This window comes from Portunus trituberculatus, chromosome 49 (assembly GCF_017591435.1).
Source record: "Portunus trituberculatus isolate SZX2019 chromosome 49, ASM1759143v1, whole genome shotgun sequence".
NCBI lineage: Eukaryota > Metazoa > Arthropoda > Malacostraca > Decapoda > Portunidae > Portunus > Portunus trituberculatus.
In genome coordinates this window covers 20,178,354-20,198,629 of record NC_059303.1, presented here as the reverse complement: position 1 = coordinate 20,198,629, position 20,276 = coordinate 20,178,354, and the positions used below count along the sequence as shown (strand labels likewise).

General features: G+C 42.5%; 1 protein-coding gene across 1 annotated transcript; it reads left to right on the top strand.

Annotated features, from left to right (window-relative positions):
- The first annotated feature begins 10,415 nt into the window (after nt 1-10,415).
- On the top strand, nt 10,416-14,607 carry LOC123499300 (protein VASP homolog). Its single transcript, XM_045247102.1, has 2 exons — nt 10,416-10,459; nt 13,968-14,607. The coding sequence occupies exons 1-2, from the start codon at nt 10,416-10,418 to the stop codon at nt 14,605-14,607; spliced, it is 684 nt and encodes a 227-aa protein (XP_045103037.1).
- Nucleotides 14,608-20,276: the final 5,669 nt, after the last annotated feature.

The following is a 20,276-nucleotide window of genomic DNA, read 5'->3' as shown; positions in this document are numbered from 1 at the left end:
GTTTACTGCTACACCTAGCTGAAGGCATCAGAAACTGCTAAAGTTCAGAATTGTAATAAATAAATACAGGAAGCATTCATGTAAGCAGGGACGAGGAGGCAGCATGAGCAATGTCTACAGTGCATGATGGCAGTATAATGGTAGGTTTTGAGGATGCAATACCTCCGAAAACACGAGAAAGCTCGCCGACGTATCTCATACGTCTCTGACGCTGTACGGGTTAAAGTTATGCACATTATGTGCTGTAACAATTTCATTACTCAATGCACTCCATTTCTCCACCATTCTGTGTGGAAAACTATTTTCCAATATCCTCCACACACTGCCTCATCCGGATTTTCTTTACATGACCTCTTGTCCTTCCATCTTTCTTTCTCACCAGCACCAGGTCTTCCTTGTCTATCTTTTCAATGCCAATGACTGTCTTGTACATTGTTCTTAGGTCTCCTCGTTCTCTTCTATCTTATAAAGTTCGTAGTCCCATTTCCTTCAGCCGTTCTTCATATCTTAGGTCCTTTAGTTCCGGCACCATCTTTGTAGCAATCTTCTGTATCTGTTCTAATCTTCTTATATCTTTTTTAGAGCTTGGAGACCACACCACAGCTGCATATTCCAGCTTTGAACATATCATGCTTGTGATGATGTTTTTCATCATATCTTTGTCCATGAATTGATATGCCACTCTTATATAAGTCAACATTTTATATGATAGTCCAAATATCTTGCTTATGTGTTTTCCAGGGTTCAGGGTTCCAGTATAATCACTCCCAGATCTTTTTCTTCTATAGTCTTCATCATCAAATAGTTCCATACCAGTTTCCTATTGCTCTTTCCTAGTTCCGTTACGTGACATTTCTTGGCATTGAACTCCAATATCCACTTCCTACTACTCTCATAGATTTTGTTTATATCTTCCTGTAACAGCAAATAGTCTTCCTGGGTTTTGATCATTCATGGCAGCGTTGCATCATCAGCAAATAAATTAATATAACCGTTTATCCCATTGTGAATTCGTTTACATAAATCAAAAGCATGATGGGGGCTAACACTGACCCTTGAGGCACTTCACTTGTTTAATGAACACCAAACTCGCTTTAAAGAAATTTTATCCAAGTTTGAAAGCCCCGATGTATCACACAAGCCGACAGGCTTTTGAATACACCAACGCCTCTCGTGGACAAAACGTGCACCACTCACTCCCCCTAGTTCAAAACAATAACAGCATCAGCAGCAACGTGCCACCAAAATGTCCTGCAATGTCACCTACGGTTGCTAAGAAGACCAGCCAGGAAGTCTCTTACTCTCGAAGTGAAGCTGGATACTATTCACAGACACGAGAGGCAAGAAAACTAATAGCATTGCTCGCCACCATGGCTTGACTCCATCTACTGTCTCTACTATTTTCAAGTCAGCGGACTCTTTTAAGAAGGCTGGTGAGAACGTATCTTCCTTGCAAGCTAAAAGAACGACCCGAACTCGTGACTGCAATGGATAAAATGGAAAGCCTTGTGGAAATGTGGTACATAAGTTTTATATGCAGTACAATGATGTGCCCTTTGTTTACATTCCACAGGTTGGCGATTAGTGTCTTTCCCGTTTCACTCTCCCTCCCTTCATAAATTTAAGACCAACATTATAAAGTTACTTAAATACATACATAAGTGTACATTATAATGACGTCAGCAGATCTGAGACTTTGTGATTTCGCCAGTGCTGGCCACATCATGGGTTTTTTTTTATTTTGCTAAACCAGTCTTAAATGATGTGAAACAAATGAAAATGACAGTCATTCCTCCCAGAACTGACTGGAAGTAGTATTAATTGGTGCGAGATATTTTGCGCTTAGGTTAGCGACTTAGCAAAGCCTTATGTGACTAGTTTATTCGCTTCCTCGTTTCTCACTAGTCGATCCCCAAATTGGACACATGCATGATATCATTCCTGAGTTGAAAGAAAACAACATGTCATGTTTTGCTGTTTGGGAGTGCTTGTGGATAAAAATAGACACGAGATATCGCGAGGGAGTGTTGCCTTTCACGGTGCAAATATTTTCCGAGTAATATGTACTTGTTTTTCCTTATAACAAAGCGATTGGAAAATTCTTATTTATGTCATGCAAAGTTTTCACTACCACAATATAACAGTTACCAAAAACAACTGAAATGGTAAGAGTAAGTAATGGAAATTACGCTTTGTTCATATTAGCGGAGTTGAGGCATCAGTTTCCCGCTACACCGAGCTGAAGGCAGAAGAAACTGCTAAAGTTCAGAATTGTAATAAAAAAAATACAGGAAGCATTCATGTAAGCAGGGACGAGGAGGCAGCATGAGCAATGTCTACAGTGCATGATGGCAGTATAATGGTAGGTTTTGAGGATGCAATACCTCCGAAAACACGAGGAAGCTCGCCGACGTATCTCATACGTCTCTGACGTCCGGTTCGCTCAGAGTAGCCAACGTATCTCGTACGTCTCTGACGCTGTACGGGTTAAATCAAACTGCTTAAATGTGTAACTTCATACTTTTTACTTTCATTAAACCTTTTACTGTACTATGATGCACTCACGCTTAGTTTACTCTAAATGGAAGTTCAAGTCAGGGGTCAAACTTGTTATAATTGGTTCGCTTAACGAAAATTTGCTTAACGAAGTGTTTTAGGAACATAACCTGTTCATTAAGCGGGGGTTGCCTGTATATCATGTCGGTAGTTTGGGCTCATGGCAACCATCCCCGACTCCAAAGTTGCTGTTGCGCACGTCTGTGTGTCTCGGTTCTTCTCTAGTTTCTTTTACTCACTTTTCTTCAATAAGAGGAAGTGCAAATGCAATTCCAGAACAAAGCACAGGTTGAGGTATAAGCAGCATGGTTTTGTTCTGGTTTGTTTTGATTAGGCTTGGTCTTGGTTGCTGGGCCCATGGTCTAGATATCCAGTATATCTGGACCGTGGTTGGGCCGTTTGCCTAGCATAGCAAGAACGCGGGCAGCTTGTGTGTGATAATGTTCCCGGTTTTGCACTAAGAACCATGACCCGCATTCCGCGTATCATAGGCCAGTGTGATACCCCCTTTACTAGTTTTGAAATAAGTGGCACGCCCATTTTGACCCTCTGGTCTGACAGCTCTGTCTCGCAGTTGTTTCTCGCATTCTCCTCAGCGCTCTAGGCTTCTCTCTCTCTGCCTCTCTATCTCTTACACCTCATAATATACACACATTACTTGACTTCTAATCCCACAACAACTTCCAGTTCTACAATATTTATTTCAAATATCTTCAGTAATATCAACTTATATCAGGAACAAGGCCTTCCCCATAGCTTGTCACTATCCGCCTTGTTCGTAATATTTGCTTCTGGCAACCTCTGATATCACCATATATGGGGAGAAGGTTCTAGAAGCTTCTTCAGCTCTGTTTGTCTTGTCATGACTCACTGCCTCTTGCTGTTCTCGGTGATCACAGGTTCCCTAACCTATCAAATTAGTGATAGCATCTTATAATCTTGGTACCTGCTTTTGTCTCTCATCTTCTATCTTCATTAATTTTTCTCCTTACTTCCTTCTACATATCTTCATTCTTGTTATCTTCTTACGTACTTAATTTCTTCTTGATTTTCAAGTCATAACAAAAGAATACCTTTGCGTCCTTGTCATTTACTGTTGTTGCACACACAGTGACGGCCGTCAGTGATGGAATGCCATGGACATTGAAAGTATATGATGGACAGTGAAAGGATGCCATGAACAGTGAAGGGAATGGAAATGCAGTGCTGGATTGCAAACAAGAAGTGAGAGGCCAAAATTGTGTTTTAAGAGTAGGGAGGCCCCAGCGAGAGGTGTGCTGAACTGGCGTGTAAAGGACTATGTGACAGATCTTGACTTGAATATTCCCCCCACCCCTCCCCACCAAAAAAATTAAGATAATATGAATCTGCACAGAGTGCAAGTCTTAAATAGGTTGAAATAATGCAGTGGGTGCTTAGTGTGCCTACCATTTCAGTGCTTGAAAAACACACACACACACACACACACACACACACACACACACACACACTCGCTGTCGCTGAGAGAGGACGGCTCATCTCCGGCTGCGGACGGGAAGAAGTGAAAATACCTATGGTGTTACAGGGCCCGGGTACCTCTAAGTTAGTGTCCTGTTGATGTCCTATTGTCGCATAGTCTTGAAAGGAGAGTGGTCCCTGAGATGAGAGTGTGGGCGGTGATTGTTTTGGCCGTAATCAGCTGACGTTAACAAACATGGCGGCTACCCCTAGACAACCTAAGGATTTTGAAGGTTTTGTAACTACTCCAAGAGGACTGGAGAAATTAGATATGGATGCAAGAATCCAGGCACTGGAAAGTAAGTTCCTAAATATTTTGTCCATAGAAGAAAAACTGGATAGAGTTATAGCCGAGAATGATTCGTTCAAAAAAGAGATCTATTTGTTAACGATAGCGAATAAAGAGCTATTGAATGAAAAGTAGAGATGGAGAAAGAAAACCAACAACTAAGGAAACAATGTGAAGAGATGAAGGCTAAATTCCTGGAAATGGAGATGAAAATATCCGAAAGGGAATTGAGGAAGGAGGAATGCCTTAATCTAATTGATGCCAGGATGAAAGAAGTGAACCATGAACATCAGGAGGTACAAAGGTCCTTTAGGGAGATAGTGAAAAAGCAGGAAGAGGAAAATAAAGTGATTACGCAGAGTTAAATGGTAAAGGCACTAAAGGAAAATGAGTATGTGGTGAGAGATATTGCTGAAAAGAAAAAATGTGTGATCATAACAGGATTGAGGAAGGAAAACTAACAAACTGGCTGGATAGAAGGGATAAGGAAAATGACAGGATTGTCTTTACTGAATAAGATCTCTGTGGAGGAAGAGGACCTATATGCTGAGGTAGAAGAAAGTGTGAGATTGGGAGCTTTTGAGGAAGGCAAGAATAGACCATTAAAATTTAAATTAAAGTCTCAGGTGGCAGCTGAGGCCTTGTTGAGGAGGGCTTGGAAACTTAAGGACTCTGAGGAAACCAAAACAATTTACATAAGAAGAAATATGTCACAGGATGAGCGAATGAAAATGAAAGAGCTTGTAACTGAAGTGAAAGAGAGGAATGACGAAAGAACAGAGGAGGAAAAGACCAAGTTTTTTTTTGGAGGATGAGAAATGGGAGGCTAAAGTGGTGGATAAAACAGGCAGAATAGACATTACATGGAAGAAAGAGACTAGGAATGGAATACAAGTGACTTACATGAATATAGATGGATTTCTGTCTACGAGGCTAGAATGTATGGATTACCTAAGAAATAACGAACCGGACATAATGTGTGTAGTGAAAACAAAGCTAAGGCCCGAAATAAAGCTAGACTGGTTTGTTGTAAAACACTACAAAGTATGGAGAAATTATAGAAAAATAAAGGAGGTGGTGGTATAATGGTTCTTACTAAGGAAGATCTGATAGTGAAGGAGGTGAACTATAGTAAGAGAAATGAGGAAGTGATAAGTATGCTTATAACAGATGGCAAGAGGGACATTAATATTATAACAGTATACATACCACCCAGAACCAGTGCTTGGGAATATGAACAGTACCAAATGGTGATGAGAAATACTCTAGACATAATGAAGCAAGAACTCATCAGAAAGGATAGAGTGATGATAGTCGGAGACTTTAATTGTAAAGAAATAGTGTGAGAAGACTACGAAGTGGTGAACGGTGATGAGTGGGCAGAGGAATTGTTAAAGGTAGCAACAAATAACTTGATGACACAGTGGGTGAGATCACCAACAAGGTGCAGGGGAAAAGATGTTGCAGTAAGGTTGGATTTGGTATTTACCAGGGGCATCTCTCTAAAAGAGGAAATTGAACATAAATGTCCCTTGGGGAGAAGCGATCATGATGTCCTAAGCTTTGAGCTGGATACGGAATTAAGCATGAATAAGATTGTGAAACACAGGGAGGAAAAATTAAATTATATTAGGGCAAATTATAACCATATAAGGAATGGAACCATGCGTGCTTTGGGATCCTAGAGGTCTCCAAGCGCACGGATTCGAATCCTGTCCACGGTCTGAGTGTAGGTTTACTCACTGGGCAATTTAGCGGGTGGGCTTTAATATAGGAGGTATAAAAGTATTTTAGTCCATAAATTGTGAAAAGTCCACATGGTATAAAAAAAGAAAGAAAAAAAAATTGACTGGTCCGTGGTATACCAGGAAAGGGATGTGCAATTGAAATACGATAAATTTATGGATTTGTATAACTCTGCTGTGAAAAAGTTTGTGCTATATCACAGAAAGAGGACTTTAAATAAACAGTGGTTTAATAGAAATTGTGAAGAAGCAAAAAAGAACAAAGAAAAGGCATGGAAGAAACTTAAGAAAAACAGTGATGTATTATCGAGAAGTTTACAAAACAGCAAGAAATAGATATGTTGAAGTAAGGAGAACAGCACAGGAGGAATATGAACAGAGGGTGGTGGAAAACTGTGATAGTGACCCAAAAATGTTTTACAAATTCATAAATGGAAAACTAAATATAAGGGAGGCAATAGTAAAGGTAAAAAATGAGGAAGAAGTATATGAGGATGCTGGAGATATAGCTGAAATTTTGAATGACAACTTTTCCAAAGTGTTTACAAAGGAGGAGCATTTTATGGGAGGAACCTACGGAAATAAGGCAAATGCAGAACATCATGGTTACTAAGGAAGATGTAAGGAAAATTATAAGCAATCTGGATATTAATAAATCAATGGGGCCTGATGGCATATCTGGGAGGTTGCTAAATGAATGTAAGGATCAATTGTTGAACCCCGTATTTGATATTGTGGAAACCTCCATACGAACAGGATTAGTCCCGAAAGAATAGAAAAGAGCTGACATTGTACCTATATATAAGAATGGTAGTAGGATGGAACCACTAAATTATAGACCAGTATCATTAACAAGTATATTGTGCAAGGTATGTGAAGAAGTAATTAAAGCTAAGTGGAGTGAGTATCTAGAAAGTGAAAACATTCTGAGTGAAAGACAGTTTGGTTTCAGAAAAGGAAGATCGTGCGTATCCAATTTATTATGTTTTTATTCAAGAGTGACTGACATACTACAACATAGAGAGGGATGGGTGGATGCTATCTACCTGGACTTGAGAAAGGCCTTTGATAAAGTACCACAGAATAGACTGATGGGGAAACTAAAGAAGATTGGAGGAGTAAATGATAAACTAGCAAAATGGATGGAAAATTACTTAGTGGGAAGAGAAATGAGAACAGTGGTGAGAGGAAGGAAGTCCTATAGAGCAGTGGTGTGTGTGAGTGCCTCACGGCCAGATCTACACATTATATTTCTTTCTAACTCAGTGTTATATACTTATTTCTAAACATATTTTTGTCATTTTATTAATAAAAGAAAACGTAAACATAATCATAAATTGTGCACTAATCATAAATTCAGCACCACACACTCTGCACCTGGTGAGGGTGGCCCTGAGGCAGTCATAACTAGGCTGCTCCCCCTCACTTGCCGAGAGGGTTTCAACACTGCTGTCACTATCACTCTCTCCTATTTCTTTTTCAGGATCATAGTCTGAATCATATTCATCTGGAGAGTCTTCCTGTATATCCTCACTATCTGTGTCATAATTATGATAATCCTCATCGCTGCTACACGAAGCAGACGCCATTATCTCTAACTAGAGGCAATAGAACAGTTTCACCACGGCCGATACTAGAGAACTGATGTTCTTGGGGGGGACTGTGGGAATAATATATGTCAAAGAATAGTGATTGGCTTTATAGTTTATGCATGAAAAATTAACTCCGATATTGATTGGCTAGTGGGGGGGATGGTTTTGTTACGCTGGGGTGGCTAAAAATAACGCCTCCAGTGTTTGTTTGTTTATAGTGAACCACGTGGAGTATGAAAAAGGCAAAATCCGCACTCAGGCCACGGTTATACACGGAAATGTATTGGTGTGGTACCACGAGGTCGCTTTTGCGCGTGGTACGCACGTACCACAAAACAGTCTTGCGGTAAGGAAGGGGTTAATGATATGCCAGTAAGAATTGACAGTTACATGAACATGTTTGCAGATGATACTAAAATTATGAGGAGAGTAAAGAATGTGGAAGATTGTAACAAGTTACAGGAAGATCTTGATAAAATATATGAGTGGAGTAAGGAGTGGCAGATGGAATTTAATATAGACAAGACCCATGTTATGAAAATGGGAAGTAGATACAGACCAAACTGGGATTACAAGCTGGGTGATGAGAGAATTAAAGAGACCAATGAGGAGAAAGACTTAGGAGTAACCGTGCAAAACACTTTGTCACCGGAGAAACACATTAACAAGATTTTTTGGAAAACATATAACATGCTTCAAAATATTGGCCTTGCATTCCACTACCTAGATGAAGGAATGATGAGGAAGATATTATGTACCTTAATAAGACCCCAGTTAGAATATGCAGCTTGTGTCTGGTCACCGCATATGAAGAAAAATGTGAAGAAGGTAGAAAGGGTACAAAGGCTGGCAACAAGGATGGTACCAGGACTCAGGGAGTTAGACTATGAGGAAAGACTGAGGAAGCTGGGGGCTGACCACATTAGAAGAGAGAGAAGAACAAGAGGAGACACGATAACTATGTATAAATTGGTGAACAAGATTGACATACTGGACAGAGAATTGATAAAGGTGACCACAAGTAATCATCTCCGAGGATATGGAAAAAAGCTAATAAAAGACATCTGTCTAAATGACGTGAGAAAATACAGTTTCCCGCATCGTAGCATTCATAAGTGGAATAAACTGAGCAGTGATGTCGTTGAAGCGGTGTGTGTCAATCAGATGAAAGAGAGATATGACAGGAGTGGACAAGGAGACAGGACACAGAGAGCTTAGCTCGGGCCCTGTAATACACAAATAGGTAAATACATATAGGTAAGTACACACACACACACACACACACACACACACACACACACAGCCATCGAGTAGGACACACGCATCTGAGCAGCTCGCAGAGATTACTACAAAAGAAGTTTGACTCAGGCCTAGACATATGTACACAGGGGGAGGGGGCCATAGGTTCTCCTATCTCCAAATTAAATAAGTGTTAGATCACATATAAGGAATGAATAATGAGAGATGGAACCAAGTAGCGCTGCCAGACGTATGGCAGAATCAAAACATATGCCGAGTGATAACCAACACTTTATAGAAACCCCGATTGGTTTAAGGAAACTGACTGATGATACTATAGAAAAGTATTTCTCGAGTTTCAGGGATGAACGAGGTAATATGAGAAGGTTTATTAATGTAGAAAGAGAATTAAGATATATGAAGGAGTTGATGTCCAATCTCATGGACAAACAAGACTGACTGGGAATGGAGAACACAGCCCTGAAATTGAGAGTAGCTGAATGTGAGAAAATCAGTGCAATAAACCAGGAATTAAAAGAGGAGATTCAGGAAATAAGGAAGCAAAATGACGTTCTAAACACCACATATTATCAAATGAGTACAAGACAGCACACAAGAATTTGACCAGGAGGTGGAGGAAATGATTAGGCTGGGAAGGTACAGTGAAGGGGGTAGGAGACCAATGAAGGTGAAAATGAGATCTCAAGTGGCTGTAGAGGAAATTATGGCTAGAAAAGGAAAGCTGGCCGATGATGTCGATCACAAGGAAATATGGATAAAAAGACGTATGAACTTAGAGAAAAGGGAAAAGGAGAAAGTGCTAAGAAGTGAAGCTAAGGAAAAAAAAAAACGAGAAAAGGACAGAGATAGAGAAGAAGGATTTTTTACTGGAGGGTTCTGGATTGAGACTAAAGAAGTGGTACCTAAGGAAAAAAAAAAAGGGGATTGTGGAGGAGGCAAAAAATTAAGAGTGACTTATACTAACATAGATGGGTTGTTATCAAGCATATTGGAAGTTTGGGATTATTTGAAAGAGAAAAAGCCAGATGTAATGTGTATCGATGAAACAAAACTGAAAAAAGAGATCCATGTCAACTTTAAGGAGGAGGGATATAATACCTGGAGGAGGGACAGGAAAGATAAAGGGGGAGGAGGAGTGCTAATAATGGTTCATGATAATATATGTGTGGAGGAAGTGCAATATGGTGATGGTATGGTGGAAGTAATGGGAGTAACAATCAAAACAGAATAACTGAAAACAAGGAAAATCATAATTACATATGTTCCACCAAAGACTAATACATGGGGATCAGAAGAACATAAAGATATGCAAAGAGAGGTGATAAAGTGCCTAGATAACATAATAAGAAGAGATAGAAGAATACTCTTAGTTGGAGACTTTAACTGTAATAAAAAATAAACTGGAGAGAGATGGAAGTAATGGATAATGCTGGGCAGTGGAGTGAGAAAGTGTTACAGTTGACTACGGTTAATACAATGGACCAGTGGGTGGAGGAGTCAACCGGTAAGGAGGGTGGGGGGTGAGAATCATGGTTGCTTGACCAAGTTTTCACAAAGAAATCAGAGTCCCGTCCAATCATACAATACCTTAGTCCAGTGGGGAAAAGTGATCATGTGACATTAGAGATGCAAATGCAGAAGGAAGATAAGTTACAAAGAGGCCTATAAAGGAAAGAGATTAAATTATGCAGGAGCGGATTTTGAAAAATTAAGGATTTATTTTCCTGATATTGAGTGGAGTAATATGTGCAGGAAGACTGTATAAGAGAAATATGACATTCTTACAGAAATACAATGAAGGAGTAAAAAAGTTTGTTCCTGTTTATAGAGTTCAGAAAAAAATACATGCTTGGTACAATGCTAGATGCATACAAGCAAAAAAGCCAAAAGATAAAGCGTGGAAGAAACTCTTTAAAGCAGGAAAATGACTGTAACAGTAGGCAGTACAAAGATGCTAGAAATTAATATATTAGAGTAAGGAGAGAGGAAAAAAGTTTGAGGAAGATGTAGTGGATAAAAGCAAAGATGAACCAAAACTTTACTACAAGTTTATAAATAGCAAAACAAATATAAGGAAACAATTGAAAAAATAATTAAAGAAGGGAAGACATACCAAACAGAGAAAGAAAAGTGTGAAATAATGAATGAGAGCTTCAAAACGGTATTTACTGCAGATGATTTCACAGAACCTAATAGGACATTGAATTGCCAAGGATTACATGAGATTGCAGTGCACACAAGAGGATATTGGAAGATTACTGGATAAGTTGAAAGTCAGAAAAGCAATGGGGCCAGATGGTGTATCAGGCTGGGTGTTAAAAGAATGTAAAGAGCAATTACTGGATCCAATTTGGGAAATAATTAAAAGTTCAATAAATGAAGGGGAAGTTCCACTAGAGTGGAAGAGAGTCAATGTAATACCAATATTAAAGGAGGAAAGGCAACTGAAATAAGAAGAAAAATGGGTTATATTTCTAGGAGAGGACCAAGTCATATGGAACAGACAATTTGGGTTCAGGACAGGGCGGTTATGTGTATCAAACTTACTAAGCTTCTACTCGAGTTATTGCAGGACTTGAAAACAGAGATGGATGGGTAGACACAGTATACCTGGATATTAAAAAGGCTTTTGATAAAGTCCCTCATAGAAGACATCTCTAGAATCTCATGCACTTTATATCTCTGCCTGGAATCATGCCAAGTCTGTTCTTCAACTTGTCAAACACTCCTTCATAAGTAGAAAATGTCAAAATCTTTCAAACTCCCCTCAAGACTTCTGGCATCTAGCCAAAAACATCTCAAGTAACTTAACTTCTTCATCTTTCCCTCCTTTATTTCATCCCGATGGCACCACTGCCATCTCTTCTGTCCTTAAAGCTGAACTCTTCTCTCAAACCTTTGCTCACAACTCCACCTTGGACAATTCTGAACTTGTCCCTCCCTCTCCTCCTCCCTCTGACTATTTCACGTCTACAATTAGAATTCTTCGTAACGATGTTTTCCATGCCCTCACTGGTCTAAACCCTCGGAAGGCTTATGGTCCTGATGGGGTACCTCCTACTGTTCTCAAAAACTGTGCTTCCGTGCTTGCACCTTGCCTGGCCAAACTCTTCCAACTTTGTCTATCGACTTCTTCCTTTCCTTCCTGCTGGAAGTTCGCCTACATTCAGCCTGTTCCTAAAAAGGTAACCGTTCTAATCCCTCAAACTACTGTCCTATAGCTTTAACCTCTTGCTTGTCTAAAGTTTTTGAATCTATCCTGAATAGGAAGATTCTCAAACATCTGTCACTTCACAATCTTCTGTCTGATCACCAGTATGGCTTCCATCAAGGTCGCTCTACTGGTGATCTTCTGGCTTTCCTTACGGAGTCTTGGTCATCCTCTTTTAGAGATTTTGGTGAAACTTTTGCTGTAACGTTAGACATATCAAAAGCTTTTGATAGAGTCTGACACAAAGCTTTGATTTCAAAAATGCCCTCCTACAGCTTCTATCCTTCTCTCTGCAACTTTATCTCATGTTTCCTTTCCGACCGCTCTATTGCTGTTGTGGTAGACGGCCACTGTTCTTCTAAATCTATTAATAGTAGTGGTCCTCAGGGTTCTGCCCTGTCACCCACTCTTTCTATTATTCATTAATGACCTTCTTAACCAAACTCCTTGCCCTATCCACTCCTACGCTGATGATACCACCCTACATCTTTCCACGTCCTTTCAGAAACGACCAACCCTTCAGGAAGTCAACAGATCATGCAGGGACGCCACAGAACACCTGACTTCCGATTTTTCTAAGATTTCCAATTGGGGCAGAGAAAATCTAGTAGTTTTCAATGCCTCAAAAACTCAATTCCTCCATCTATCACCTTGACACAAGCTTCCAGACAACTATCCCCTCTTCTTCAATGACACTCAACTGTTTCCCTCTTTCACAATGAATATCCTCAATCTGTCCTTTGCTCAAAATCTTAACTGGAAACTTCACATCTTGCTAAAACAGCTTCTATGAAGTTAGGTGTTCTGAGGCATCTCTGCCAGTTTTTCTTGCCCCTTCAACTGCTTACTCTGTATAAGGGCCTTAACTGTCCCTGTATGGAGTACTCTTCGCATGTTTGGGGGGGGACGGTTTCCAGTCACAGTTTTACTAGATAGGGTGGAATCAAAACTTTTCGTCTCATCAACTCCCCTCCTCTGACTAACTGTCTTCAGCCTCTTTCTCACCGCCGGAATGTTGCATCTCTTTCTATCTTTCATTGCTATTTTCATGCTACCGTTCTACTGATCTTGCTAGCTGCATGCCTCCCCTCCTCCTGGAGCCTCGCTGCACAAGGCTTTCTTCTTCTCATCCCTATTCTGTCCAACTCTCTAATGCAAGAGTTAACCAGTACTCTCAATCATTCATCCCTTTCACTGGCAAACTCTGGAACTCCCTCCCTGCATCTTTATTTCTGAATTCCTATGACTTGCCTTCTCTTAAGAGGGAGGTATTAAGGCATTTGCTCCCCAACTTTGGCTGACGCTTTTACACTTTTTAGAGTTAGCACTCAAGTGGGCCTTTTTTTTTTTTGCCCTTGGCTGGCCCTCTTCCCTATATAAAAAAAACGCTACTTTGGAAACTAGAGAACATAGGAGGACTGCAAGGAACTTTGCTCGAATGAACAAGAGATTATTTGAAGGATAGGGAAATGAGAACTGTGATCAGAGATACATATGTACTTATATTGGGGTAAAGTAACTAGCAGAGTGCCACAAGGGTCAGTGTTAGCCCTCCCTGGAGGTTTAATCCTCTACTTGAGTATCAGCAGCATAACTTAATCAAAATTACTCTCCTCATCTGAAGCATCTTTTGTGTTGATTACAGACGAGTCCATAATGTGTTCAACTGACAGATCAAGTTCTGCATCTTTTTCTTGAAATTTGTCTGTGTGTGTGTCACTGCATTCATCCAAGATCAAGGAGAGCACCAAAATCCCTCCTTGCTGCTGCAATTGTGGGGGTGACCACAACGCCCACTCCACCCTCTGTACTGTCAGGCCTCAGCCCCAAAGGGAGCCTGCCACAGATGACGTGAGTCGGCCCAGGCTCCACCTCCCCAGACCAACGTCTGGGCGACGAAGCCCTCCTTCTCGGCCACTACCCCTCACCTGTCCCAGCCTTCCTGCCCCACCACTGGCACTTCGACTACACCTGCCATGCCCCCCCTCTTTGCCGCAGCGCACTGCTACAGTGCCTCCTGTGCCTCCAAAAACAGTTCCCCAGCCAGACATCACTAAGGAACTGCCTGCCACCGACGCCACCAGGCAACTAATGGCAGTGATGAGCGTGCTAGCTGCCAAAGTGGACAACCTGTCTGCAACAGTCTCTGGACTTAGTAACGAGTTTGCCGCCTTCAAGAGCCAGCAGCACACAGTATGCAGTGGGACCTCCACTGTGGCCCCAACCCCATACCCAGCGAGCGGTGCTCAGTGGGGCCAAGGAGAGAGTGATGTGTATCAGCATAGCCTGTGCGACCCACCCAAGAAAAAGGACAATGCTGCAGGGCAGTGTGCAACTGCTGCTGCACCATCACCGAGGATGGATACCCCCACCAAGCCAGTCAAGGGAGCCATGCGACAACCCCAGAGCCCCTCATGGATGGCCCCTGCTTCCCCTGCCACAGAGCAAGTCACCTGAGGCAGACTGTGATGAGGATGCTGCAGGTGAATGGACATTGGTCAGCCGCAAGAAGAAGCGCTGTGCCAGCCCAATTCCAGCTCAGACTGCCAGCCCCGAGCCAGACCAGGGACATCTGATGGAAGCCATATAGATGCTAACAGAGCAGATGTCTCGCCTGTCACAGGAAGTGGGCGGCCTGAAGACACAGATGCAACACCATCGTGATGAACGGTAAGACTTTCCGCACCCTAACATGGAATGTCAATGGTCTACATGCCCACTTCACTGACCTACACTCTCATGTCCTTCTCCATAAGCCTGACATTATTGCCTTACAGGAGGTAGGGCCACGGGTGCCTGAGCTGTGGGGTTATGCCTCCCACACCCTCAGTTGTGGTGACGGCAGTAGTCGGGGGATGGCCACTTACATTAAACATGGGATTCCAGTTAACTTCATGGAAATGGGGGTCACTGAGGATATTGAATTTATTACTGATTTGCTTGCACACTGTGGGTGAAATTATTTACTTTGTAAATATTGCAAACTTTCCTGAATATGTTCTTGAGGAGCAGTGTGTCATCATGGGTGACCTTAATGCCAGGCATAAGGAATTAGGAAACCACCTCACCACCAATGCTAATGGTGTGCACTGGAAGGCTTTCCTGTACTTACTCAGGACCATGCACCCACACATGTTCAAGGAGGCAGACTTGATTATGTAGACCTCATCAATATGCCAACATAAACTGCCGAAACTTATCTTGTCAGGTCATTGCTGAGCGACCACTTCGCCCTGGAGACGACCCTCACAGTGCAGTCCACCCTAGCAGTGCCCAGGAAGCACTTGACGGTGCCACCATCCAGGATGGCAGGCCTCGTTGTCCATGTGGTGGTGTGGCACACTGCCGTGAAGGGCTCCTTTGCTGATGCAGAGGCACTGTACGACAGACTCCTGCACACCATCGAGGGCTTCATCACGATTCCAAGAGTTCTGGCAAGGGCTCATGCTCCAAGCCACTGGACTTACGCTACCGACCCTGTGATTCTGAACTGTTGACAGACGCTTGCTGCCTACCAGAGACGTTGGCAGCTCAAACCTGCAGACACAGAGTCACAGGATGCCATGGTTACTGTGGCTCAACACTTCACGGATCTGCAGCAGCAGGAGAGAAAGAAGTACTGGGTCTCCTTCCTGGACAAGATGCGCAGGACCCCGTCCCTACGGGAGGTGTGGCACCAGGTCAACAGTGTCTGGGACAAGTCCAGACAACAGGTGTGTGACCCTGATTCTGCAGGCAGGGCACGAGAACTCGTCTTGCAATGGAAGGAAGCCTCATCCTTCTCTGGCCTTTCTGTGGAACACCAGGAGGCGCTCAATCAGCAAAGACCACGAATGATGGAGTTGATTCGCCACAGTGTTTCTCTGCTGGATGACACATGTGTGCCTATCACACATGACGAACTCCTCTCGGCACTCGTTGGGCAAGTCAACAGTTCCAGGCAAGGATGGCATCACTTATGATATCCTCAATGCTCTCCTGGGGGTAAAGGTAGATAACCCTATCTTGGATTTATTTAACATGTCTCTCACTGCAGGCAAGCTTGCCCACTCTTGGAAAACAGCCATCATCATTCCAATCCCCAAAGGTGATGGCACCTTTCGCCCTATTTCTCTCATCAGCTGTCTGTGCAAGATGATGGAGCGGGTAATATTGAACAGGCTTATATACAAGGTGGGCCATGTGCTCTCTGAAAATGTACATGGCTTCCTAAAAGGTCACTCCACAAGTCATTGTTTTGTTGAGTGTCTTATAAATAAGGATGCTACCTGCAGAGCTTTTGTCAATCTCAAGGGTGCCTTCAACAGGGCCAACAAAGATGTTATTATGGAGGAACTCATTCTCAAAGGTGTCAAAGGTAGATTATTAGGATGGATCAGGGACTATTTGTACAATAGAACAGCACAGGTTTGGTTTCAAGGTGCAGTCTCCTCTGAGGAAGTCTGAGCTTGGAACACCACAGGTGGAGTCCTTAGTCCAATGCTTTTTAATGTTTTAATGGACAAAATTGTGCACTGTTCCTTTCCGCAGGGCACCCAGGTCCTCATCTATGCTGATGACATACTCCTCCAATGCCCCCCACCCAGGATTCTCCTGTTAGCTTTGTTACAACTGGCAGCGTTGTGTGTCCAAATGGGACTAGTGATAAATGAATGTAAAACAAAATTTCAAGCTAAAGGGAAAGTCTCTTGGCTACCCACTGTAAACAATGTTCCCATCCCTAGAGTTCATATATACATGTTCCCATCCCTAGAGTTCATATATACAAGTATCTGGGTGTTCAGATGAGCTTCAGGAAGTCTCTTCAAGCCGTCCACTATGTTCGAGACCTCTGTCTGCCACGGCTAGCACCACTTCAGCTGCTAGCAAACAGGGGCCTAGGGGCTGGCATTCCAGTCCTAAGAAAGTTCTATATATCTGTCATACGGTCCCTTATTGATCATGTCGCCCGTTTTAATACAGTTTAGTGCCACCCAACTCTGTCCCCTGGAGCTTGTTCAAAATGAAGCCATGTGGATAATCTTGGGATGCCCCAGGACTGCACAGATTGATTGAAGTCCTCAGAGCTGAACTGCACCTGCCGAGTATTATGTGCAGGGTACAGGAAATTACTTGTCGCACAATTAGTTGGATGCTATGCACGGGCTCTGACTCTCTAAAGCAGTGGTTCCCAACCTTTTTCAGCTTGTTACCCAATTTAGCATGCCACATTAAGCATGTTACCCCTTTCACAAAATGTTGTCAACATTTATATATATGGCTAAACTAAAACACTAGAGATAATTTCTTTTATTTATTGTATTAGTACATTTTGCATCTCTAATGACTTACCAAAGATGTCAAGAGCATCAGTGAGATGGTTGGAGTTGCATATTTGAAGCTAGTTGAGGAATTCTTGGCTTCGTGGTTCTGTCACCCCTCCATTACCCCGAAAAATTGCTAAATTACCCCCAGGGGGTAATTTACCCCCAGGTTGGGAACCAATGCTCTAAAGGGATCACTGACCTCCCTGTATCATGATCCTCGCACTCCTACAACACCATACCTCAGGAAGATCTTGGGAGTGCTGACAAGTGTAGGTGTAGCTGAGGCTTGTATTAACCCCTTCCTCGGCAGAAACGAGTATACTCGTTTTCACTAAATGTTCCGTTTTCAGTCGTCGACGAGTATACTCGTCTAAAATTTTACCTTCAAAAGCCAGCTACAGACGTATATACAGTAAAGTCCCGGGTTACGTCGGTCTCGAGTTACGTCAAACTCGTAGTTACGTCAGTCCACTATAAGGCAATTTAAGATTAAAAAGATTACAAATTTATAAATCGTAAAGTGCGGGATTTATTGTTATTGTTGGTGGTTGCCCGCCACACCGCCCGCCTCACGCTTGAATACAATAACACCCTGCCTCACTTCCACCACACCATCGCCCCTGGCAAGAGTGTTATCCTACTTCTGCGTTTACTGACTCAAGTTCTTAGTATCTTACTCAATGGCACCAAAGAGAAAACTTCTTAGTGACAGCAGTGATGCTAAGAAAAGGAAAACCATTATGCTACAAGAAAAAGAGGACATAATTAAAAGACATGAGAAGGGAGGCAGCAGCTGTGTGTGAGGGAGGGAAGGAGAAAATGAGAAGCCCGTTACCATGACAACAGGAAGATTGACGACCTTGAGGGCTCACACACCCATCACAACAATAACAACTCCGGAGCCTTCGCCTGGGCCACACGACACTCGCAGCTCACTTGCACCGTCTGCGCCTGTCTGCTGATCCCTATTGCCCTTTCCTATTGCATTTCCTGCCCCGCTGCCCACGCTTCTACTCCCACCGCACTGCACTACGCTCCCAGCTGTCCGCCCTTTGGGCGTCACAACATTCGACCTGCCCACCCTCCTGGCGGCCTCAGGCGTCCACCCCTCTCGGCAACCTGCAGTCCTTCGCATTCGTGGCCCTAATCAACAACAAAAACAAGCTTGTGTTTCATATTCCTACATAGTTGTAAATAATATAACAATATAACCTTTAACTTACCTGAATGACCATAAACAATGATTGGTTGAAAACTCGATAATATGCTTTGAAATGTACGGAAACTCGAGTTACGTACAAAATCGACTTACGTCATGTTTCAGGAAAGTAACTCTGACGTAAACCGAGACCTTACTGTATTTGTTTTCACTAAATGTTCCGTTTTCAGTCGTCGACGAGTATACTCGTCTAAAACTTAACCTTCAAAAACCAGCCACAGACGTATGTATTCGTCGATTCTGAGCCTTTCTAAGCCATTCTACGTGTGAAACGAGTATTCTCGTCAAATCATATGCCTGGCAGAGGCGACAGGGAGGAGCGGTGGGATTTCACGGACGCTCATACTAGACTTGCTCCGGCAACCACTGTCATCGCATGGGTGTTGTTTTCATCACATTACCACTTATTTTTTGTATTTTCAAATAATTTACACCCCATATGTCTAGTTCTGAGGAAGATAGCGAATATGAACCTTCCCTCAGAAGCTTGAATACTTCTGATGACACTGCCAGTTCATCAGACAATAAATATTTCTCGACAAGTGAGGAGGAGGAGGAGGGAGGTGAGGGGAGAGCTTGGAGTTTATAGGAAGACGAGTTAACTTGTATATGTCTACAAAGGTATCTTCAAAATAAAAAGTTAACCACAAAAATGGGGGAAAACAGTAATTACAAGCTGTTTTCATAATCAGCATGAAAAATACTATACAGAACCAAATAAAAAAAAATTAGTCTTAAAAAGAAATGTTTTTGACTAAAAAATTGTTGGGGAAGGGGTTAACGTTGTTATGTCACTCCTACAACCCGCCTGGAACCCTCACCGTGTCAGTGATGATATTCGATTTCTGCATCAGCCCAAGAGGGACTGGCTCCCTCATGTGCTGCAAGACATGTTCATGACTAAATTGTCCAAGCACCCACATGTTCAGGCTATTCATCTTTATTGTGATGGGTCAGTCAATGGCAGCAGGTCTGGATGTGGGCTGTTCATCCGTGACTACATCTCTGTCAATCTCTACACTAACACTGAGGTTTCCATGCAGCTCCCTGCACACATGTCTTCCACCAGAGCAGAACTGTATGCTGTACTGGAGGCACTCCATATTGTGGCGCCTCTCCATAAGAATGTATATTTCTTTATTTACAGTCAGGCTGCATTGTATGGCCTTCAATCCACCTCCCCCATGGACTGTGATCTAGTTAATAAGTGTCTTGATCTTATCTACACCCTAGAAGGTGCTGATGCCACAGTCCATTTCATCTGGATACCCTCTCATGTGAGTATCCTGTTAAATGAAAAAGCAGACCACCTTGCTCAGTGTGCCTTACAAGATGCCACAGTCGACCCTGGCACTGAGTACACACTGGGTTATGTTAAGAGTAGCATTAAGGATTTTGTACATAGTAGCATTAGTGATGAATTGGGGCTTTGTTGCCATAGGGGCAGTAGCACTAGTCTTCACTATGCACGTGTCTCCCAGAGCTGTGCTTACACCTACGGGAGACACACTGCATCGCATGACAGGGTGGCAATGAGGCTCAGATTAGGCTACAAATACTTTTGGGAAGTCAGTGCTTCTCCTGGTGTGTGGTGTGTGCTG

Coding starts and splice junctions, on each gene's coding strand:
- LOC123499300 (XM_045247102.1), top strand. CDS start 10,416: ATGGACCAGTGGGTGGAGGAGTCAACCGGTAAGGAGGGTGGGGG. Junction 10,460..13,967: donor ACCGGTAAGGAGGGTGGGGG/GTGAGAATCATG, acceptor CTGTACTGTCAG/GCCTCAGCCCCAAAGGGAGC.